Consider the following 24270-nt stretch of genomic DNA (forward strand, 5'->3'; position numbering starts at 1 on the left):
TTGAAAGTTTAGAATTAATTGCAAAAAATGGCACAAATTATACAAAAAATACGTCTTAAATAGTTTAAGGTGTGATGGGTGTGTGAGAGTCTACAGTCTAGAGTCTACAGTCTAGAGTCTGTCTAGCAAATAGTTGCAAATTTTGGAATCAAACAGAAAGATGATTCATTGACTCGGTACGAGTCCAGTTGTTTGAACTCCGCCTTTTGTTCGATTTTTGCGATAAATGTTGAAAGAGTTTTGGCAGTCGGGCAGTTTATCAATTTCACTCCCAAATGCCAACGACTTTCAATCCTTTCAATGAAATTAATTAGCAGACTGTAACACTCACACCCATTCTCACAATATACTTAAAGCAAATAAATCAATTTATAGCTTCCATTGAGCAACTGTTCATTTCGATTTGCACATTTTAATTGCGTTTTCCTTTTCGTTCCTCATTCATTTATACAAAATTACCAAATTATATATATTTTATTGTTAATAATTGACGGGAAAAATCAAATCCAAAATTTAAATCACAAAAGAACGAATTGTAGTTGACAAAAAAAAAAAATAGTGTTTTACACCTTACATATACAAGAATATAAATAAATATCCATATATATATATAGAGCTATGGATCTATATCTATATATGGGTATCCGTAACTATATCAATATAATGATAACTCAAGGAACCGAAGGATAACGCAAAAAGGCCAACATCTAGCTTGGAAGAGACATTTAGACAGAAAATCAAGAAAATTAAGAAAATCAAGCAAAATTTAAAAACAGATACAAAATGGAAATCAAAGTTACAATTTTTAGTATTAAATAAATAAAATGAAAAACAAAAAAAAAAGCACATGTGTTTTCTTTTCAATGGAAAATGTAAAGCCTTATCGGCTTTTCCAAGGGGGTAACCTCATTCAACTATGAACTATGATCTTCGGGTTTTAATCATTAGTTTCGTCTGGTTTTTTTTTTTAATATTTTTAATATTTAATCATAGAAGATAATCTCATAGAAGAGTAATCGCACGTGCGGGTTACTCTATAAAAGAGATTAAAATTTATTATTGATTTTTATGAATTATAAATAAAATATTTTTCAGATTTATTTTGGGAATTATTTTTAAGATAATTATCCAATTTCTGGAAATAAAGCAACTCTAGAGATGAGGCTTAAAATTTGAAAAAAAAGATTATTATTTTTTCAGAATTTTAAAGAATTTTAGAAAATATAAAGTAGAAGAGCTATGCTAGAAGATAAAAAAAAATATTCATTTAAAATTATCTGAAAAACAAAATCAAAAAACACTTTAAACTTTTATAATTTTTGTAATTTTTTTGTTTATTTTTTTAGTGCATTTACTTAACTAGAGAGTATATGGTATGTAGTTTTAGGATTAAAGTTAATTTTAATTAATATCATTAACAATTACAGGGGATAGGGTGTTTTTTCGTCTCAGTGGAGACATTTGATACTATAGCTTTATAGGGTTAATAGTTTATATATTTTAGAGGGGGGGGTCTGGTCTTGGGGATGTCTTTTTGGGTTCTTGCTCTTCTTCTTTCCATCTTTCACTAACCATATAGATATGTGTGTGTGTGTAGTATTGCTGACTTGACAAAAAAAAAATGGTCACACTAAAACCTAAATAACAGGAGTTTCAAAAAAAAAAAAGCTTGATATTTAATTAATTAGGGGGGGGGGGGTAGGGGGGGATAAAATACGTTAGGTAAATTGAATTCCTAATCCTACGATTCTAAATTAATTTATTTTTATTTTCTTGGGTATTTTTTTTTTTTGCGGTTTGTGGTTTTGTTTTCGGGTTCAGTGTGTCGCAAGTTCAGGTTCGATTTTCGGGTCAGTGGATCAAAAAAATTCAAAAAAAAATATAGTGTTCTTAACAAAGAAATCGATAACAACATGGGGGGTGGTGCAGGAAAGGACCTCCTCCTCCTCCTCCTCCGCCTCTATTCATCCAGACAGATGGTACGCAAAATGGCCTCCACCACGGAGTAGGGATCGCAATTGGAGCTGGGTCGGCGATCCTCAAAGTAGCCCTTTCCATCGTCATTGACGCCCCTGGGGATACGTATGCTGCAGCCACGGTTGGCAACTCCGGCACTGAAGTCATTGATGGAACTGGTCTCGTGCTTTCCGGTCAGACGACGGGCATTGTCCTGACCCTGCTTGGGATCATAGGCCCGGATGTGGCGCTCGTGGCACTTGGAGAGCTTGGCCACCGCCTTCTCAATGTCCCGGATGCCGCCATCCTCGCGCATCGCCTTCGTGGAGACATTGGTATGGGCACCGGCGCCATTCCAGTCACCAGGCATGGGCTTGGGATCCAAAGTGGACACAATCTAAAAGAGATTATCACAAAATATGAAATTAATTAAATTTTTTTTTGATTTTTTTTTATAGGAAACTCACTCCAAACTCCTCGGAGATGCGATGCAAGAGGAAACGGGCCATCCAGAGGTCATCGCCAATGGAGATTCCCACACAGGGTCCCACCTGGAACTCCCATTGGGCGGGCATCACCTCGGCATTGGTGCCGGACACCTTGATTCCGGCGTACAGACAGGCGCGATAGTGGGCATCGACAATGTCACGGGCGTAGACCTAAAATGATACAAAAAAGGGGATTTTTATTAAGATTATTTATAAAAATTATTAAAACAAGTAAGTAGATATTTTTATTTTATTTTTTTTTATTTAATTGCGTTTAAAAAATCTTTCAAATAGAGAAAAATATTTAAATCATGGACATACATACGTGGCGTATACGTAATATAGAAAATCAAGTATACGCCATGTGGTTTTCAATTTTTATAGAATTTCAATTTAAAACAAAGATTTTTATAATTTAGATAATTTTAATAGTTTTTAATATTTTACATAATTTTGATTTATTTCCTCTCAAGCCAACTTGGCGTATACTTAATGCCAAAAATCAAGTATACGACATGTAGTTTTACATTTTTTTTAAATTTAAATTTGAAGCAAAGATTTAAGCTTTAAAGGTTGGTTTAAATAGTTTTTAGTTTAAAATTTATATAATTTTGATTTGTTTCCTCTCAAGACAACATGGCGTATACTTAACGTGAAAAATCAAGTATACGCCATGTATGGCTAAAAAAAAAAATCACTCACCTTGTTGGCACCAACGCCGCAATAGTAGGGTCCCTGGGGTCCCGGGAAACCATTCTTGGGCCATCCCAGCGGATGACCATCGAAGTCCAGGAAGGTGTACTCCTGCTCGATACCGAACCAGGGCTCGGCGTCCAGGCACTTGTTGGCTACCTCCAGACAGGTCTTTCGCTTGTTGGTCTCCGTGGGGGTGCCGTCGAACTTGTAGGTGTCGCACATCACGAGGATGTTGTTGCCGCGACGGAAGGGGTCCTTGTAGATGGCCACCGGATAGAGGTAGGTGTCCGAGTTGGAGCCCTCGGCCTGGTAGCACGAGCTGCCATCGTAATTCCAAATTGGTAGCTCTAAAAAAAATAAAATTGGGGGTGGTCTTATAATCGATGTCACTGGGAGGGTGGCTTTGACCTTGGGGGTCATTTGAAATGATAGGTCCTCGAATTAACTGTAATTGGGGGCAATTGTCTATTCGTTTTTAACCCCTTAGGCTAGTTACTTTTAAAGGTTTTTTTTTAATTTAAAATTAATAAATATTTTTTGAAACCTATAAACTAAAAACACTTCCTATTACTATTTTTAACTTGAAGTTTATGAGACTTGCATGAGAATTACTCCCCGATCCTAACCCTGCCTTGCATTTTGATGGAAACTGTCGGTCAAAGGGGGGGGGAACCAGTTTCCCCACTGCCTGTTGTTTATGAAAATAAATAGTTAATTTCCCACTCTCTCTCTCTCTCTTTCTGCCACTCCCACCCTTTCGTTTAATAATAACTGCTAATGAATATATTTAACTTATGCAAATTTTTTTTGTTTCTAAAGGGTTGCAACTGCAATATGGGGGGGTGCAGTATTACAATAATAGGTGGGGGTGACCTTGAGCCAGCGTTTTCATTTACAATCTGGTATCTCGTGTTTGATGCCTGCCTCCCCCGTCCCCCTCCCCCTCCCCCTATCTCTATCTCTATCTCTATTGCTGTTCTTGTCTGTAGTATCACCCGATCTCTGTTTCTATCTCTATCTCTACATCATTCGCTGGCTGCGTGTGTGTGGCTGTAACTGTATATGTGCGTTGAGTGTTGGTGTGACCACTCCAATTGATAAACAGCTGTAGTTGTTTTTTTTTTGTATTTTGTTTCCAATACCCCAACCACCCACCCCCCCTTGTACGAATGCCAGTGTGTCACTGTGCCAGCCGCCACTACAGTTATTAGCCTTGCTCTCACCTTTCCAACCTTCCCTCTCCCTCTCTCTCACCCCCCTGAGAACCCCTTTGACAAAACCAGCTTTATATTCTATTACTGTTGCTATTTGCTTCCGAATTCTGTCCTACACAGAGATAAAAACTGATTAGATTGTTATTCAATGGGGGGGTGTTTATAATAATAGGATCATTGATCTTCCAAATGGATATACATTTTTTTTTATATTATTATGTTTAAATTTTAGAAATAAAAAATAAAATTTTTCTCTCAGTGCCTTGTTTAGCGAAATTATATCTCCACAAATGACAAACAATTCTACACTCAAGTGTTTTCCAATGCATTCTCATTAAAAACATTTCAATTGCAGCTAATATTTAAAGAGAGTGACCGTAGGGGGGAAATCTGAAATGAGTCTAATTGAAAATTGAAAATCGATAGTCCTTTCGAGGTTTTCCCGGCACGCTTCTGCCATTATTTATAATTTAAGTCTCCAATGCAAGTCTCCAATTAGAGAGCTTTGCTTTGAACTTGGAGAAAGCGGTGGAGGAAGGGAGCCATACATATGGCATCTTGTCATCTGTGTACCCGTCTCTCTTTCGCTAAAAAGGATCGCCATCGCTGCACCTGCCTACGTCACAGTGTGACCCTGAAGATGCTAGCGACGCGTGTGGCTTTCTCTCACACCTACGCGCTGCTCTCTCTCTCTCTCTCTCTTTGTAGAAATGCATTTTGCGTGTCTATATATGTCTCCCTCCCCCTGCCTGTCTGTGAGTGAGTGATTCTTAATTAGTAATTGTGCGCATTAAGTCATTTTGATAGAACTTTGTTTTTGTTTTTCGGCTTTGCTTTGCGTTTTGCATTTTGCTTTTTTTTTATTTTCTTTTTTTTTGCTTTTCAAGTGCAAGTGCAATAAATGAAATTCACGACTTGATCAGGTTTTTCCAATACAATTTTTCCAAAGAGGGGATTTTTTTTTTCTTGGCTTTTTTTAAACTTTATTTTTAACTTTTACGATTATTTCTAATTACTTCCTAATGTTATGGTCTCTTGTTCTAGCGGCTCGTGGTAATTGCACATTAAAACGCAATCAATTACCCTTTCAAGTCTCCGTACCGCTTCGTTTTTTATGAAACTAATCTCCCTACCCTCCCCCCTATCGGAGCGATTAAATCGCATTATCAGACGCCGCCGCAGAGTTGTGAAAATTCTCTATATATGAGTGTTATTCTGGGGCCATAAAAAAGCACTTCCCAGACGCCAAATTAGCCAGAATCTAGTGCCAGAATCGTGCCAAGGCAAAGGTCACTAGGGTTTATATAATTCTTCCTCCACATCAGATCAATAAAAAATAAAAAATAAAAAAGAAACAGACGTGGCTCGTTCATTGCCTCCACTTTCCTCGGCTTTTATGGACTAGATTTTGAGACGCTCATAAAATGGCATAGATCCTCTCTAGCACACACACTTAACACACTATATACCACACTATATTATAGTATATTATATAGCACTATAGAATAGTACGCTATTGCGTAGTAATTGCTGGCAAATACGCTTTTAAAGGAAATTAAAAGTGACAATTTCCAAACGAGGGAGACAGATTACAGATACTATCTGTCAGATACTATCTATATATATCAACATATGTCTCAGAAATCGTGAGACAACATCTGCCGGAATTAGACTATACCGATTTGATTAGTTTCTAATTTAAGAGTGGCGATCACAGGTGCCAGAAATTCAATCAAATTATCACCTTCTACCTGCAGACTTGAATCTTTCTTTGTTCTAATTATTATAATTCCCAATGGGTTCTGTCTTTTTCTACATATATACATAGTATAGTATACTCTACAGAGCCCTTTCATTTTCATTCCTATTCCTATTTTCCTTTCAAGTTCATTGACATGCGACCCCTTTGGAACGAAATTAAGTGTCTGACTCGGATCAAGATCGGGGGTTTATGGTCTATAAATAAGACGAAATAAAAGCTATAGCGCCGGAGACGTAGACAGCTTTAAGTTGGTCTACTCCAGATTAGATTACACTCGCAGAAAAATCAAGCATTTCGCACATAAATCATTCGCGAAACGCGACCTATGCTGTTCTGTTCGATAAGCCCCCGAAAATGACTTAATGTTCGTATTTCTCAAGTGCCCGATCGACGTAGTGCCACTAATCGGGTTTTTAATTATGGTTTTGAGGTAATTATAAATTAATCGAGGTTTCTTTTAGTGTCTAGTTAGTTGGTTGATTTAATAAAATTGGTTCTTTAAAATAAGTCCCTTTTTAACTTGAACCTATTTGATTTGGAGAGTTAGTTGGTTTCAAAACCTATTTCCTTGGAGAGTTTGTAGAAGGATAGACTCGTTAGGGATGTGAAAGGATAGTATACTGTATACGATAGTTCCATCTCTAAAACAGTTCCTATAGATGGCCTACATATTTTTCGAAGATGACCTAGTTTCAAGGTCTATTTAAATTCAAAAATAAATCAAATAAAATGGTAATAAATTCTTTTAAAAATAAAGAATTATAATTTGAAGTTTGAACTAATATTTTTAATAATTTTCAAACCTTTAAAAGGACCTAATCCCTATCAAATTAAAAAGAAGAAAAACTTACCCTTGGGACTCGATGGGATAAAGTCGAGGGTGCGATCCTTGCAGCGCAGATCCTCGCCAGTGCCGTCGATCCACACGTAGGTGGCCTGGACGACGTTCTCCTGCAGGGGCAGGGACAGGTAACGGTCCAGGATCGTCTTGTTGATGCGCGCATTGGGCGAGTCCTCCAGGATTCTAGCGGACATACTGCTCTTGCAAATTAAAGCCACCAACAAACAAACAATAAAAAAATGAATTAAAGCTTATTAAAAATAAACAAAATATTAGTTTTTGGCACTCGTTTTTTTTTTTTTAATTGTTTTTATAGTTTTTTTTTTTTTTTTTTATATTTATTTATTTATTTTTTATTTATGTTTTTTTTTTGTCTAGATCTGCACCTGTTTGATTTGTTGGGCTCTGTGGGGTTAATAACTGGTAACTTCTAACGCTGGCGGCTGCTTTCTCGTCCTTTCTGTTTGGACTTTTTGGGGGGACCTTTTTATTTATATTATTTTGTTGATTTTATTTAGTAGTTTTGTAATTTTTTTTTTTTTTTTTTTTTGGTGTGCGCGGAAGCGTTACTGGAACACGACTAAGCTGGAACCCCTTGTTCCAACTCAATTTATAATGACAAACAACAAAACAAAACACAACAAAACAAAAGCAACGCGCGCGCGGCAGTAATAATATTATTACTCTTACTGTTCTTGTTGTTGTTATTAGTGTGTGTGTGACATTGTGTGTGTTTGTAGTAGCAGTGTTGTTGTTGTTTCTATACTAGTTACAACAAACTAGCTGCCGCTGCTAGTGCTGCTGCTGCTGCTGCGACGTCGACAGCATGCCATTGAAAACAAAAGCAACAGCTGTTGTCGCCGGTCCGCAGTAACAGCGACGCTGGCAGCTCAGTCGCTGCATGATCGACACCCCGCCCACAGACCACCACCCCCCCACGTGTAGTAGAGGGGGGTTTTTCACCCGCAGATTAGACGTTGGTCGACGCTTTGCAGTTGTCGCTGCTGTCGCGAGAGAGGGATATGCAGAGAGAGAGCACAAGAGAGAGAGGCAGCGGAAAGGAAAGGAAAAAGAGCACTATGGAGGAACGGTGCTATTCTCGCAAATGGATTCCTGGCTGGTGCTTCCGGTAACACCGTAAGAAATTAGGTGAGTTTTATATTTTATATATAATTTTTATATTTTAAGGTTTTTTAATAAAAGATTTTTAAGTTTAAACAAAAAACAATTGAAACTAAAATATTTAAATATTTAAATCCGTCACTGTATCCTAGTTATTTTATAATTTGAATTTTTCCATAAATATCCTTTTTGAATTTTCCTCTGTGTAGATTTACAGTTTCACGTTGAATTGCCAAATTGTTTTGTTTATTTTTAATTCACTTTTGATGGGCCAGCAAGTGCGTGTAAATGAGTAAAAGTCGCTTATCAGCGAGAATCGCGACAAGCTAATGAGTCTGATTTTGTTTTTTATGAGAAGGACAAGGGCAGGTGTCTCATGTAATGATGTAATGATGTAATGATGAATAACTTACTGCGAATGCATTTTATCTGTTTTTTATTGGATTATTCTTTTGTTTTGTATTTTTTAGGGATTTTTTTAAAGGCTTAATTACTCCTTTTTGTTCACACAAAAAAAGTTACACGCACAAAAAACACTCAGAAGAAATGATTGTAATTTTTTTCAATGAGTTTTTAATATTTAATAATATTATTATATTTTTTTTTTGTAGAAATAAAGAAAGTGATTTAGATGTTGAGCTAATACAGTGGGCACTTCTTTGAAGCGACTGCACAGAACTGGGTGCGATTGATCCGCTTTTATAGGCTACCCACTCGAACACTCGGACACTGGAGATGTTCGGATGTGTGACTCGATTTTTTGATTATTTTTATAGCGTATAAAACAAACACGACCATGTGCTAATTACCTTTTCAAGATTCTCACATTTTTATTATTATTTGCCGTCGTCGGCGTCGCTCTCGCCTTTTCAGCCATACACAAACAAACAAAAAATTTAAAAATTTTAAAAATAAAATATTTAAAAAAAAACTTCACTCCTCAAAAGGAAAACGAGAGCGATCCGATTCGATCCGAACAATTGGAGCAATTCCCTTAATCCCCGGAAATCCCCAAGGGGGCGGTATGGTTGAGTTTTTCACATTTTTTGTTTATTTTTTTATTCGGACAAGTGCAACTCCAACGCTGCGTAGTCGAACCCGAGCCCCAAAAACACCCACGGAAAAATAATGGCAGTGTTTGTCAGCCAAGAGAGACAGAAAGGTGTGAAAAAAGTTAATTGCAAACGAGTTTGCCACAAAAAGGTCAATTGTTTGGATTTTATCTATGGATCTATATCTATATCTATCTATATTGTAATTCAAACAGGACAATTTTCCATTTTTGGTTAAGAATTAAGCTTCGTTTTAAACAGGTTACTGTAAAACCAGTTAATTATCTTACAAACAATTTTAATTTTAGACTGTCGTTAGTCATTGTTTTATAGGCAAACACCTCAAGTTCATTAACCAATTAATAAATGATTACAAAATATTTATTATACATGTAGCCAATTCCAATATTTTTCCTTGGTTGTAATTTTAAACGATATTAGTTTATTTAATAGCGTCAAGTTCGTTAAATCGATTTTCTCGCTGGGCGTAACAGATATTCGCCAGCTGATCTAAATTTAAAGGCAAATAAAAACATCTGCTGGGCCAGACGGTAAGCTCGCAAGATAAAAGGCAACAACTCTTCGACGTATCAAATAAATTGCGACAAGCTATATTTTATTTCAATTTTAAATGCACAATTAACATATGTATCGGCCATTCGCGAAACGCACAGACAAACAAACAGGACAGACGAGCAGACAGGCGGACAAACGGACAAGCGGACAAACGGACAAGCGGACAGGCGGGCAAGCGGACAAACGGACAGACAGTCCAGCCGACATTTGTACACATAAAATAAAACAAGCAAGCAAACGTGAAATAATTTTCTATTAATCGTCGGCTGCGTCTTTAAACTCATCCCAGTGCTGCCCAGTTTTCTTAATAATTAAACGAAAAAAAGGCTAAAAAATCACTTGCTCGTCTCACACTGCGTATGCGTGATATGGGGTTGCTATCTTGGGCATTAAGACTTTTGATAAAAGTCATATTCCCCTTAAAATAGTTATCATACTGTGGCTGAGACTGCATAGGTGTTTTTTTTGGCTTAAAACTAATATTTTTTATATTTTTTTTAAGTTGCCCAAGCTTAAGAAAGTAAATTTTAGACACACACTGCGTATGAGTAATATTTCAAGTATATATTTTTATTAAAAAATTTTAAATGATTTTTAAATAAACTAAATTTAAAAATAAAATGATTTACTATAATTTTTAAAGATTTACAGAGTCATTATAGTAAAATAGTCAAAACTAAATAAATAAAAAGCCCACACGGCGTATGAGTAATGAGTTTTTCAACCTTTCTGACTAACTCTTACGTTTTTGCCCAAAAAAAAATTGTAATATATTGTAATATATAACAAAATGTGAAAACTATAGAAAAACAAAAATTTAACCAACACTGCGTATGAGTAATGCAGAGCTTTAGGCAGAAAAAAATGCTTTAAAAATAGTTAAGCCTATATAATGTAATAAATATCACCAATAATATATAAAATAACTCTCCTAGAACATAAATCTTTAAGAAAACTTGATCAGTTAGTTAGAAAAAATCAGTTAATTGGGAAAAAAAGGCCAATAAGTCAACGCTGATATTTTTTTGCACGACTCTTGTTCACGTGAACTGCGCATGCGTTTGCCTTTTTAACTGCGGTCATCGTCCGTCCCTCTTTATCGCCCTGTCTCCCTCCGTCATTTAACGAGGCTTTTTTTTTTTTACTTTTGTTATTGTTTTTTATTTTATTTTTAATTTGTATTTTTTTTTTCGCGAGCCTCTCTCTCTCGCCGGCTGCATTCAAATTGGCTTAGGCGACGTGAAGGCGATCGCGGGGCCATAAAACTACTAAGTAGAAAAGGCAAAAAAGTAAAGTCAAAGTCAAAGATCTGCGATAGCTGGGCCAAGATTAGAGGGCCAGAGGCCTAAATGGCCCACAAGAATTCTTAAGGCCCGAAGACGCGTGGCAGCGATAAGCATGCTTAGCGGTAAGTAGGTGAAGGTAGCCATCTCTATAAATTAATTTAACCAGAAAAAAAATAAAAGTTGATGGGTTGTGAATTGGGGAATTGGAATTGAAACTTGAGATCAGGCATTATCCATTAGTTCTCGCATTTCGCATTAATTTTTCGCCTGCTTAATTGGCGATCATCAAGCGGCAATTTATCATTTGCCCTGTTTTTTTTTCTGTTTATTTTTAGATCTCGCACTCGATCGGCAATTTCCAGGATGACCCTATATTTCGGGGTCACCAATTGGTTGCCAGGGTGGCTTTTTGACAATTCATGGATATTAAGAACTGGATTCTAATGGGTAAAGTAATATATATTCATTTCATCTTCTCATTTGTATTATTTATTTAATGATTTTATTTCTAGTTTGGCCTGGATGTCCAATTCCCTGGAGAATCGGGGTCACCATGATGGATTTTTGCATTTCATGAATGTCAAAAAATGGATTCAAATGGGTAAAGAGGTTTATACTTTTCTCATTTAGTTTCTTTCTTTATTTAAATCTTATATTTATAGTTTTGATTGTATGGCCCGTTTCCAGGATAATTCTATATGATTGTGTCGGGGTCACCACTAAGGAATGAAAGCCAAAAACGAATAACTGGTGGGTTAAAGTACTATTACTATGGGTAACTATAGAAGTTCTCAACTAATCTCTAGATCACCAGAATTTCTTAGGCTCTACCTCTTTTTTATAGAGCCCCAAGAGGGCTCATAAAGTTGCATAATCCGTCGGATCGATAGGCGGTTCTTAAGTAGCCATAGCTCTCGAGTACTTCTTGTGATTCTGGACATGAGACCCTGAACTTTGTCAGTGCTACGTAGCTATTTCTTTCTGAAAGGCTTATCTGACTGGGGTTCTCTATGGGATTTCTAGGGGAGTAAATATGTATTTGTATATACCATGTCTGCAGTAGAACCGAATTATAAAATGCGACACTCTTTATGCCCCCAATTGGCGTATAAACTCTATTAAACAATTTATGCTCTAAACTGTCTGAATTGCTTAACTTCTTTATGACCGCGGCCCGCACGCTTATTTATTCTATAATAAACTTATCTAATAGTCATGTGCACTCTATACGAGCCCCGATGCCTTTTGTTTTTATTTTCATTTTCATTTTTCGTGGCTGTGCTTGGGTATTTGGTGCCAGCTTCGGCTTGTCATGAAACAGCGTGATCGGCTGACTACCCCCCCATAAAGCACCATTCTATCCCCCCTTTTTTTTGGGCTCCCAATTTTCAAATCCAAATTAAAGCTGCTTCTATCCACTAGAGGCTATATAGAAAATGTCAGGCCATCTCAATTTAGATGATAGCAGTGGTTTTTTTTTTATTTTTTTAGGGAGACAGTAGTTAGTGACTTTAAGGGGAATAGTAGGTAGAGTTGGATAATATTATAAGGTACAGGGATGATTCAGAAAGACAACAAAATAAAGCTATATGATACCCGGTACTTCAGGCCTTTGAGAGGTATAGTTTTAAAAATTACAAAAAAAAATAAAACAAATAGTTTCCTCCACGTCTTAGTTTATGAATTCTTCTGTGAAACAAAAGCTAAAAAAAAATATGGGAGATAAAAAAAGATAATAAAAAAAAGCTATATGATATCCGGTACTTCAGACCTTCATATATCCTCTTTAGGAAGTATAGTTCTTAAAGCTTAAAAAAATAAAACAAGTAGTTATCTCTACCTCTTAGTTGATAATTTTATCTGTAAAACAAAATCTATTAAAAAATATATAAAAGTACCAGGTATCATATATATTTTTTTATCCTATCGAATAATCACTGTACTTGCATTGCGTGTTAGGAGGGGTGTGCGTGAAAACTACAATTGCACAACTGCTGAAAAATAATACAAAAAAAAAACAAAACAATTGCATGGATCAGGGATATATATACTGGTAGAACCAAGTATGGAAGTATGTTATATAGAAGAGACATGAGTGTTATATGGAAAAGGGGCAGCAATTGGCGTTGATTCAATTTGCAAACCCATTTTGGTGCTCTGCCGCTGGTGGTACACTGATGCTCCCCGACTTGTTCCTGTACTGCAATTATGGTTTGTCCATCAAATCTATCCCAATCCCGCGAATCAAGCAATTTACGACCCATCATCATCATTATCATTGTTTTGCTTTTTCACTTTTTTTTTTTATTTTCTGTTTTTTAAATCAATTTGATGCCCTTGTATGTTGTGTTCTAGAAGGGGGCTTGTTAGCTTATTTAAATCCATAAAATTTCCCATTACTTTCTTCAAGTAACTATTTTTTATAGAACTGTTACTTTGTAGATTAAAAAAAGTATCACAATGTCTTGACATTGTTTGAAGTTTAGAATCCGAGTCTCCCATTTGATAGCCTTTAATTAATCATTGTTGTTTACACCATCGACCTGATAGTGTAATGTTTATTTTTATATTTGAACAAATTTTGAGATGGAGGTTGGGAGGTTGGCTGGTGTTATAGAAGTAACCTTATCGGTGCTCAAGATCGACCTTCATTGCCAACGGTCGCGGCTATTTCAAACTCGATCAAACACTAAAAAAAAAAAAGAGACTCCGTTTACTGAAAACCCGTGCAATCGCCTGACGTCATCGTACGGAGGAACGTGCTCTGCTAATCTAAGTGTGCCTCTAAAAAAAGAAATAAAAAAAAAACTTTAGACTCGTCTGAGGCGTTGACAAAAAAAAATTCAATACATTAATGGACAGGTTTGAATGATTTATGACGCCCAGAACAGGAGCGTAGTGCTTAGGATTGGGGGTTAAGGATCCAAAAACAAGAAGAACTGGTTATTTTTTTAATTAAAAAAAAATAAATAGAAGAATTTTGTATATTACAGAGTACCGGGTATCATATACTTTTTTAAAAAAAGTGTTTGGAAAATTAAATAATATTTATTAAATAAATATTTCATAGTACCGGGTGTTTGGAAAAATTATACCAAACAAGCTATTTAATCTTACTTGAACTTATTTTCAAACAAGAACTACCTTATATCTCAAATATCCCATAAATAAACCCAAGAATCGCCTTAAAACCCCCCACGAATATTATTTATTTACTCTTTAAGAAGCTATAGTGTAATTTTCCATCTAAATCGGATTAGTTTTTGTTTAATTTTCCACTTAATCCCCCTTATAATCCCCTAATAGGGTCTGAATCAGTAGACTATTATGAACCGAAAAATCCGCTCCTGAGACTTCATGCTGTGCGTGAGTGCCGGGTACTCGAGAGATTAGTTAAAAAAACACACGAATTTTAAGAGTCCGTCGTCCGATTTTCTTCGTCTTCGATTTGATTTGAGTCTTAATCTTGATTTGTTTGTATTTTGATTACTGGAATTAGCGACTAGCGCTAATTGATGCATTAGCTCTGATTGTTCTCTCTTCGATTTAAATCGATGCCACCTCCTCCGATCTGGCCCCAAAAATAAACCATAAACCCTGGGATGTAACCGAATGCCGGCAATTACCAAATGGCTATAACTTTTCAACTCAACTTTGGCCAAAATTGCCTGCACAACAAGTCAATTAAGTGAGATTTTCTAGCCAATTACACTGGAAATAAATATTAAAAAAAAATATAAACTATTTTTATTTGAAATTTGTTATTTTTTGAACTGTTTTTTCTTCAAAAGTATACCTTTCTTAAAGTATAAAACTCTGTAGAAATTATTAAAATAAATGAAAATAAAACCTCTTTCACTCTTACCTCTTACAGTGTCCTTGCCAGCCTATATAAAGGATATTTCTTGATGCCATATCCAAGTACTTCAAAAAAATGTCTCGCTGGCTCCGCTTTCTCAACAAAAACGAACCCCTGTCCGTTTATTTCTTCGCCGTACCCCGGAACTGCCTGAACTTGATGGGCTACTGGCCAGGAGGAGCTGATAACAAGGACAAGAAGACTGACAAAAATCCACCTATCCGGGCCTATGTTCACTTTGTAATACTGGCCATTGGAGTGACCACGGAACTGCATGCCGGAATGCGTTTTCTCCACCAAGAGGAACTGACCCTGGCCCTGGAGACCTTCTGTCCGGCTGCCACCTCCGCTGTGACCTTGCTGAAAATGTTTCTCATGCTGCGCTATCGACAGGACATCTCGAATATGTGGTGTCGGCTAAGGACATTGCTGTTCGACAGGCGAAGAGAGCGACCTGACCAGCTGGACATCCGTTTGAGGCACTCCCTGCTGGCCGTCTGGATCAATTGCTGGCCAGTTTGTGCTGGCTTCTTCACAGGATCCGTTTACAACAGCAAGCCAGTGCTGATCGCCTTGGTCCTTTATCTGCAGCAGCGCAGCGATGAGATTCTCTGGGTTATCCCCTTTAATATGACGTGGGTTTATTTTTTAGAGACTGATCGCAGAACTAATTCATTTTTTTATCTGTCAGAATGCCATCATTCCTACTGAAGAGTCCTTTCTTCCCATTCACTTATTTGTTCACCGCCTACACCGGATATGTGACAATTTTTATGTTTGGAGGCTGTGATGGATTCTACTTCGAGTTCTGTAGCCACATATCGGCGCTTTTTGAGATTCTACAATCGGAAACCAAGGCCCTTTTCAAGCCCTACAAGGGTAGGTCTCTTATTTAATATTAATAGCTAAATATTAATAACTATCCCCCCTTATAGATAGACTATCCATCGATGCGGAGGAGGCTCTCCACTTGGAGCAGCAACTGAGGGCCATCGTAATCCGTCATAATGCCCTCATAGACTTGATTAAATCATTTCGGCAGCGCTATGCCATCATAACCCTGGCCCACTTCGTCTCCGCCGCCATGGTGATTGGCTTCAGCATGGTGAACCTCCTGACAGTGGGCGGGATCGGCCTGGGAGTGATTCTCTACGTGGCCTATACGATTGCGGCTGCCAGTCAGCTTCTGGTCTACTGTTATGGAGGAACTCTGGTGGCCGAAAGTGTGAGATTGTTTTCTAAAAAATTATAAAAAAAAATATTTATAAATTTATTTATTATTTTCCCAGAGCCTGGGTCTCTCAAGGACTCTGTTCGCTTGTCCCTGGAACATCTGTTGGCCGAGTCAGAGGCGATATGTCCAGCTGATGCTCTTGAGATCCCAGAAAGCCCTGACCATGGCAGTGCCATTTTTTTCACCTTCATTGGCGGCATTTGCTTCGGTCAGTGGGACTTCCAAATTTTATTTTAAAATTTAAACTCTAGACTAGAACTTTCTTTCACAGATTCTACAAACTTCTGGTTCTATAATTGCACTTTTCAAGTCCTTTCAATAGATTCCTCCTAAAACTCATAGTACTCCTTGCTTAAATATAGTTTCTTTTATTAAAATATTAATTTATTTAAAGAAAATCATTAATTTTCTGTCGTGCAGCAGTATTATTAGCCTTCTATTTTATCTCATCTGACCATATTCCTATCGACTATCTTCATTAATTAACTCCATACCACCTATCCCAATGACACGCAATCGAAATTTCAGGAAATTCAGGACCTCCTCCAACATTTCGACAGTTTGCCGGCAAAAGCTAAGCCGGAATGACGGACCCGGACCCGGACGATGATGACCTGACCTTCTGGGATCGGCACGAGTTCAAGTTCTATCAGTACGGCCATGTCTACGCCGTGATCTATGGCCAGGTGGTCATAGATTATGTGCCCCAGAAGGCCCTCAAGCGGCCTGTTAAAGTGTTCCTCATCTGCTACAGTCACCTGTTCAGCCTCGTCCTGATCGTAGTTCTTCCGGGTTACTTTTGCTATCATTTCCGGACTCTGACGGACTCGGTGGATCCCCGACTTCAGCTTCTGTTGTACGTGAGCTTCGCCAACACGGCCATCAAGTATGCCACCGTGATAGTTACCTATTTGGCGAATACCGTCCACTTTGAGGCCATCAATCAGAAGTGCACCTACCGGAGGATGCACCTGGAAAAGGAGTTCAAGAAGGCGCCCAAGGAGCCCAAGATACCTTTTGAGTTTTTCATGTATTTCAAGTTTTGTCTCATCAATCTGATGATGATTATTCAGGTGAGGATTGTCTTAAGACCTTCAAGGATTTGTTTATTAATATATTGAGTATTCCAGGTCTGTGGCATCTTCGCCCAATATGGAGAAGGAGAAAAGGGCACTGTCAGCCAGGTGCGCGTCCATTTCAGCATTTATGCCTTCGTCCTGTGGAACTACACCGAGAACATGGCCGACTACTGCTATTGGATCAATGCTTCAGTCTTGAAGTACTACCGGCAACTGAATCTCCAGCTGGACCATCTGCGACAGGACATGGCGAACCTAAAACCCACCGGAATGCTCCTACATCGCTGCTGCGAACTGAGTGACCGCCTGGAGGTGCTGCGTCGGAGGTGCCAGGAGATAAAGGACCTGCAGAAGGAGAGCTTCCGGATGCACCAGTTCCAGCTAATGGGTCTTATGCTGAGCACTTTGATCAACAACCTGACGAACTTTTACACTCTGTTCCACATGCTGGTGAAGCAGTCGCTGGAGGACGTTAGCTATCCGGTGCTGGTCGGCTCTTTTTACGCCACTGGCTTCTACATAGACACCTACATTGTGGCCCTGATGAACGAGCACATCAAACAGGAGCTGGAGGGCATGGCCCTAACCATGCGGAGGTTTGCAGAGCCACCGGAAAGGGATGTGAGGCTCACCAGAGAGGTAGGAGGGTCTACGAAGAAGTAGGAAATAGGAGTTATTGGTTAAGAGTCGGGTTTGCAGTTTCCTTGTGGAATCATTTTATTATACATCATACTAGTCATAAGATATCTAAGCAGTTCACGAAGCAGTTTAAAGAAGTTCAAGTACCGGGTATCAATATGTTATGCTTTAATGTTTCTTTTACTTAAAATTGAAGCTTAATAATGACTAGAACTTCCTCTTTTCAGATTGAACACTTCTCCCTGGAGCTTCTCAACTGCCAGCCACCCATGTTGTGTGGCATCCTGCACTTGGATCGACGATTGGTTTACCTAATTGCCGTCACAGCCTTCTCCTACTTCATAACTCTAGTGCAGTTTGATTTATTATTGCGAAAAAAGTCATAGAAACTCAGAAACTAAAATGAATTTAATGAAAATAACACCAATTTTTAAAGATTATAAATGTTAGAGATAAATATTTTTCCCCTTTTGAAAAATTAGCACTTTAAACGAGTAATTGTAATGCACTTAATCCATTAATTAAATGGTTCAATTATCCTTTTGAGGAATGTCCTGCCGCGATAAGACAGCGGCAAGGACAGATAAGCGCGAGGAAGCACCCCACCATTGGTGGGTCAATGAAATTATCGAGTTTTAGTCTTCGCATCCTGCCGCCTTAGTTGCTTGCGAAGATGCGAGGACGCCGGTTGTACCACCTGGCTTTGAGTACCTGGTTGGGCCAGTGCCAGGTCCTGGGCTTCTGCAGTCACTACTACAACAGGAAGCGACGGTGCCTGGTGCACTCGAGGTGGTTGCAGGCCTACCACTGGTTCCTGATGGCCGCCACTTTGGTGTTCCACTATCCCTATTGGAAGTACGCCATGGTGTACTTTGAAAAGGGAACCTTTCGACGCCAGGACTTCATAATGCAGGTGAGGAATGGTTTACAAATTATGAGTATCTTAGGAAACACTTTGTTACTTGCAGGTCAGTGAGGGAAGTGTGATGCTCAACCTCCTAACCCTCATCATCCACGCTGTCCTGACAGTCCTCTACGAACGGAAAGTGGGAGAGATCTACAACGAACTGGCCAGGATACTGAGGAAGGATCTGAGGCAGAAAGAGCCCACTGCCTCCTTCTACTACATCGTATTCTTCGCCAAATTCCACAACTACCTGCACAACTTCAACTTTGCCCTGGGTGTCCTGATGGTGTTGGGAATGCGAACCATTCGATGGGCCGATATTTTCGCAAATATCTATTTTGTTTACATTTGTCTGTCCCGGGAGTCGGTGATCTTCTGCTATGTCCTGCTACTCCTAGACTTTGGTGAGGCTTTGCGGCTAAACAGCCAACAGGAACAGGACTCGTATGGCGGTGTTTTGAGGCAGCTCCAGCGACAGGAGCGCCTAAAGACGATGCTGAGACAAGTGCACAGGATTTTTGGATGGCAGGTGGCAGGGAATATGATGTTCTATCTGTACTTCAACATGGCAACGATATACTTGGGCTACACCTTCATGAGCCAGCAACCGGAGGCAATGCGGCTAGGACTCTCCCACATCAAGATCCTGTTGACGGCCATAGGGATTGTGGTGATGCTCTCGGATGGCTTGATTCTCCAGATTATCTGCGAGTATTTGCTGTTTCAAGGGAATAGACTATGTTCCAGTCCCAAATTTAAGGAGCAGGAGGAGCAGAATAAACAGGACTTTATAGCAGCTCAGCGGCAGGTGAGCAGGACATGGATTTCTTATCACAACTAACACTTCAGACACTCAATCAAGGCTCTTTCTTGTCCCAACAATACACGAGACACTGTTTCTACTCAAGTATAGTATACTCATAGTATATAACTCGTCCTATTTTAGTGGGAAATGTCCGTTCTGCGACGTGCCATTACCCGTGCCAGGCCCGAAAACCAGGTCCTTGGAATGTTCCGCATGGACATGCAATGTGCCTTCGCTCTAATTAGCAGCAGTCTGTCCTACGGCGTTATAATTATCCAACTCGGCTACCTTCCCAGCGTCAATATGCATAATTGAGAGTGTAATCCAGCCATCAGAAGCCAACCTAGGACTTCAATTACGAAAATGAAATGATTATCTCGAGTCACGGACTTGTCACGGATATTGAAAGGACACGAAAGAGTATTGAAAATTATGTATTTTTTTTTGTCTTTGAAAGTTACTAACAATAAATGGGATTAGCTTAGTGTTTTTTGTGATTTTGGCTTAAATATTTCACAATATAGTTTGAAACTCACAAAAAGGGAGTTCTTTTTTCTATTACTCTTTTTTTTTATTAAAAAATTAGTTGAGCCCTATAAGAACTATAAATAAATGGACTTAGTTCTGTTTTTTTGACTAAAATTGTTCAGAGTCCATAGTTCGTAACCCAGAATAGAGAATTTAATATTTTTTAATTAAAATATCGAGTGCAATAGATCACAGTCTATACTTCGAAATACACTCCATTATTTTTTTTCTATTAAAAAGGTATTAGAAGTAATGGTTTTTGGCTAAAATATTTCATAATCATAGTTAGAAACCCCAGAAAAAAGCCAGTTATTTTTCCATTCATAGTTTCCTTATTTTTCTTATACAAAAATTAGTGGCGCCCCATGCATACTATCTATCAATGATTATAAAATTCAAATCGATCAGTTTCGGAATAACAAAAGTGTTGTTTTAAAAAAATATATAGATACTAAATGGATGGTCACTTCAATTTTGATCTCGATCGTTGGAATATGGATGAAAGTTTTGAATGTTTTTGAATTTTTAAAACATAGGCTCTGAATTTTTGGCTGTTTTTCCTTTTCTTTTTTTTTTTGATAAATGGACGTTTTTTTCGTACTTTTTTTTAAGTACTAGATTTAAAATAATATGCTGATATTGATATTATTTTGGTGCTAGATCCGTTGGATCTACAGGCTCCATATCCTTGGTTATCAACTCTTCTTTTTTATCCATATCCTTTTCGTCGTCCTTTTTATCCCTTTTAACTGTTGCATCCTTGAGCTCCGCGACAGGAGCCTGGCTATCGCCTGGATTCATTTTGGTTTTCTCCTGGCTGGCACAAGGACGACTGGACAAGGGTATGGCTGATGGAGATGATATCCCGGTGCTTCTTCTATTCCGTATGGAGTCCTGCAGGACCTGCAGATGCACCTTGGCCGCCTTCAGCTTGTCCAAACGCTTCTGCTCGTCCTTGACGAGATTCGATGTGATTGGCAGATGTTGTACGGCCCTTAGCTTAAAATCCCTTAGTGGTAATCTCTTGAACTGACTGTATTTGGGCTTGGAATTGATCATTTTCATCTTACTGAGGCATATGTTTCTGCGTATCCTGTTGATGAGGCTGATACGACTGGTGGTGCAAGAGTTAGTGCTCCTATTGCCATCCCGGCAACTGCAATTGCTCATGTTCGTTCGGTTTCTGCTGCTCTTTGGATTTCTTGGCCCAGAGCGGGCGCAGATTATCAGCATGTGATACATCCGGGCACGGTCTACCGTATCATTGATGCGATCCACGCCGAAGGGATCGGTGTTCTTGCGACACGGACGCAGGCCATTCCACTCCAGCTTGTTGTTCATTTTGGAGACCCTCAGGTCCCTGAACTTGGTGGGTGCTCCCTTGTCGGCCATTCCATTGATAATCGCCCGTCTTAGCATCTGAAGCATCGCTAGCGACTGCATCGTATCCGCCTCCATGTTCCGTTTCCCATCCTGGAAACTCTGCCTGGCCCACTCCCATTTGTTGGGGAGTATTGTTTCCGTACCCGGTCCGCGTACGTTCACAGCGGTGGCCATCAGTGCCTTAATGCCCTCCAAGTTGCGCTCCTGCTCGCCGCAGAGGGCGGCCACCTGTCGGGTAGCTAGACGCGCCTGCGATTCGCGCATCATTCTCTCCATATTGCGATTCCGCATCGATTCGATGGCCGGATGATACGGCGATATCCGCTGGTCCCGGATAGCTGGATAGGTGCCGAGGCGACTCGACAGTTCATAAACCTGCCCTGGCAGCGGAATGCACGGCTTAAAGAACACCTGATAGTCGTAGGAGTTCAGTGTCCGGGCCAACTGGGCCTCGCGCCTCTGGACTTGGTAGGGGCGCATGGTCATCGCCTTTTCCAGGGGCATGGGATGGTGATGGTGGTGGTGGGATCGCATTGTAAACAGCAGTGGAAGCTGCATCGGCAGCTTCGACTCTGGCTCCAGCTCCTGTTCTTCTTCCTCTTCCGCCGTTAGACTACGCTCCCTCGGATGCATCCTCACTGAAGTGGCTGTGGGCTAGAGGATTAAGAAAGGATAAAAGGATTATTTGTATGTACCCACCATTATCACCACTAGAATCAGAAATCACCCGGAAGGGCGTCCGGCGTTCTATAAACGAAGTGGGAGGCATACGCTCGCGGTCCTCCTCCTCATCCCGTTTGGGTAGGCGACGTCGATGGCCACTGGAACTACGATTATTACGGCCGTTACGCCAGTCACGGCAGTTTCGACCATCACGGTTATAACGTCTATTCCGATTGTCGGGCGGATCAGAATCCGGATCCGAGTTGTTGCCGCTGCTGCTGCTACTGCTCATCTGACGCCACAGTTGCTGCCCGGTTAGTCCCGGACCACAGACATGGGCATGGAAATAGCCAATGTTACGGCTTATATGGGTTTGGCGGATACAAGAATTCATAAATTTGCCAAGCAAATTCAATCGAACGACGTTCGCCATTGCCGAGATTGGGCAATTGGTATATAACGAACTCTAAATTCCAACTTAAAATGCACACAGAAAGAAAATAAATGAAGTAAAGAAGGACAAAATTTTGAGACCGAATATCACCCGGGTGTTTTTCTGGTCGAACCCATTACTATACTGAATAACTTACACACAACCCTGACATTAAATTGAACGGCGCCTGTCAAAAATACATATTTTTTCTAAAAATATTTAACAAATTCTTTCAAAACAAGTAGGCTGTGGAAGGAAATAGATTCCGCCGGTCTACTAGGTCCTATGTGTTTATAAAATTTAAAAGAAATATTTTAAGAATCTATCACACCATAGATATTATTATTTTTAAGTTCTAAAAACTAATGTATTTCATAATTTTTCCAGTTTTTCTGCCATGGAGTGTAACTGGAATACCCTGGCCCTCCTCCGAATCCTACCAGCCACACAGACCAAGTAAGTCTCTAAATGTATCCCAATCTTCTCCAGAAATTTCTTAAAAGTTCACATTTCCAGCTTTTAATCAGGATATTGCCAGCGTGTTTCAGGATCGGCTGAAGAACTACTGTGTGGTCTGGAGTTCCTCCACATACATTAGAAATATCTTGATGACTGCATTTGCACAAGGATAAGTAAGTTAAGTCTAAGCTACAAGATTCTTTACTCGTATTTATTTTATTTAATTTTTCAGTTACCTAACTCCCATCTGCGATATTTCCCCGAGATCTAAGACACTACTAAGGAGTACAAATTGGATCTTCCAAAAGCCTATTTGGTCGCCGATCGGTTACAGAATGCAGAAGTGCTATCGGGATGGACCTGTATATTCATAATTCCAGAAAGCTACCTAATTTTCACATTTCGAAATATTTTACCAAGTTATTTTATAACCATATCTATATGAATTATCAATTACATATGTTCTTAATGTTTTTAAGCTAGGAATACTTTACATTTATAAATAAAATGAGTTAATATTTTCCGATCTTTCCGGAATATTCAGGATTTGTTCCTGAATATTTCGGATTTTGCTAAGGTTTTCAGGATATTTTTCGGATTTTCTCGCATGCAATTTATAACTATTTGGTTCATGCTAAAATAGCATGCGAGAAAAGTATAACAAGAGTTTCCTGGTAATTACGTGCGCGTATCTCGGTCATTAGGTGGCCGATCTGGCATCGCCGTACATTTTCGGAATCAGCGCCTTGCAATTAGTCGAAATGCATCCAAAGATCGCCGAAATCGGACAATCAATTTTTCAGCGAAATGCGGAAAAAAGCATGATGGCAAGATGTGGCCGTTTGTGGCCCGATCTGGCAACGCTGTGCATTTTCGGAATCAGCGTTCCAATGTCCTTCGAACTGCATCATTAGTTTTTCGATATCGAACAACTCATTTTCCAACCGATTTTCGAAAAAATGGAAAGGGGTTACATCATGCTTTTTTCCGATTTTCGCTGAAAAATTGATTGTCCGATTTCGGCGATCTTTGGATGCATTTCTACTAATTTTGGGGCGCTGATTCCGAAAATGTACGGCGTTGCCAGATCGGGCCACAAATGGCCGAGATATTCGCTCCAGAAAGCGCATTTCTGGCCCGATCTGGCAACGCTGTGCATTTTCGGAATCAGCGTTCCAATGTCCTTCGAACTGCATCATTACTTTTTAGATATCGAACAACTCATTTTCCACCCGATTTTCGAAAAAATGGAAAGGGGTTACATCATGCTTTTTTCCGATTTTCGCTG

General features: G+C 39.1%; 5 protein-coding genes across 8 annotated transcripts; 3 read left to right on the forward strand and 2 right to left on the reverse strand.

Annotated features, from left to right (window-relative positions):
• Positions 1 to 1308: 1308 nt before the first annotated feature.
• LOC6505203 (glutamine synthetase 2 cytoplasmic) lies at positions 1309 to 8739 on the reverse strand. Of its 3 annotated transcripts, none has more exons than XM_044717402.1 (5): positions 8493 to 8739; positions 6968 to 7140; positions 3147 to 3487; positions 2424 to 2615; positions 1309 to 2353 (listed from the first exon to the last, which is right to left on the reverse strand). In XM_044717402.1, the coding sequence occupies exons 1-5, from the start codon at positions 8501 to 8503 to the stop codon at positions 1961 to 1963; spliced, it is 1110 nt and encodes a 369-aa protein (XP_044573337.1). In that variant the 5' UTR covers positions 8504 to 8739; the 3' UTR covers positions 1309 to 1960. The 3 variants fall into 3 exon arrangements, with proteins under 3 accessions (XP_044573337.1, XP_044573336.1, XP_032307882.1); XM_044717401.1 differs by lacking the exon at positions 8493 to 8739 and adding an exon at positions 7344 to 7542 and having other exon boundaries at positions 6968 to 7157; XM_032451991.2 differs by lacking the exon at positions 8493 to 8739 and adding an exon at positions 7344 to 7541 and having other exon boundaries at positions 6968 to 7152.
• On the forward strand, positions 7785 to 16621 carry LOC6505057 (odorant receptor 10a). The gene is made up of 9 exons (XM_032451997.2): positions 7785 to 8106; positions 11329 to 11440; positions 11506 to 11594; positions 11656 to 11743; positions 14868 to 15487; positions 15544 to 15731; positions 15788 to 16077; positions 16142 to 16294; positions 16358 to 16621. Exons 5-9 carry the CDS (start codon positions 14928 to 14930, stop codon positions 16406 to 16408), a joined length of 1242 nt encoding a protein of 413 aa, XP_032307888.1. The 5' UTR covers positions 7785 to 8106; positions 11329 to 11440; positions 11506 to 11594; positions 11656 to 11743; positions 14868 to 14927; the 3' UTR covers positions 16409 to 16621.
• Positions 16622 to 16661: 40 nt separating this feature from the next.
• LOC6505058 (gustatory receptor 10a) lies at positions 16662 to 18208 on the forward strand. Its single transcript, XM_001965505.4, has 3 exons — positions 16662 to 17159; positions 17217 to 17804; positions 18032 to 18208. Exons 1-3 carry the CDS (start codon positions 16671 to 16673, stop codon positions 18188 to 18190), a joined length of 1236 nt encoding a protein of 411 aa, XP_001965541.1. The 5' UTR covers positions 16662 to 16670; the 3' UTR covers positions 18191 to 18208.
• A 244-nt stretch (positions 18209 to 18452) lies between these two features.
• On the forward strand, positions 18453 to 23717 carry LOC6505059 (putative gustatory receptor 10b). 2 transcript variants are annotated; one of them, XR_001408388.3, is made up of 5 exons: positions 18453 to 18717; positions 18773 to 19519; positions 22911 to 22979; positions 23040 to 23155; positions 23215 to 23717. XR_001408388.3 is itself a non-coding variant. In XM_001965504.4 (3 exons), exons 1-3 carry the CDS (start codon positions 18478 to 18480, stop codon positions 19829 to 19831), a joined length of 1161 nt encoding a protein of 386 aa, XP_001965540.1. In that variant the 5' UTR covers positions 18453 to 18477; the 3' UTR covers positions 19832 to 20001. The 2 variants fall into 2 exon arrangements, 1 of the variants encoding a protein (XP_001965540.1); XM_001965504.4 differs by lacking the exons at positions 22911 to 22979; positions 23040 to 23155; positions 23215 to 23717 and adding an exon at positions 19658 to 20001.
• Positions 20352 to 22684, reverse strand: LOC6505202. The gene is made up of 2 exons (XM_001965503.4): positions 22127 to 22684; positions 20352 to 22074 (listed from the first exon to the last, which is right to left on the reverse strand). Exons 1-2 carry the CDS (start codon positions 22521 to 22523, stop codon positions 20690 to 20692), a joined length of 1782 nt encoding a protein of 593 aa, XP_001965539.2. The 5' UTR covers positions 22524 to 22684; the 3' UTR covers positions 20352 to 20689.
• Positions 23718 to 24270: the final 553 nt, after the last annotated feature.

The sequence above is a fragment of the Drosophila ananassae genome, chromosome XR, assembly GCF_017639315.1.
Source record: "Drosophila ananassae strain 14024-0371.13 chromosome XR, ASM1763931v2, whole genome shotgun sequence".
NCBI classification, from domain to species: domain Eukaryota; kingdom Metazoa; phylum Arthropoda; class Insecta; order Diptera; family Drosophilidae; genus Drosophila; species Drosophila ananassae.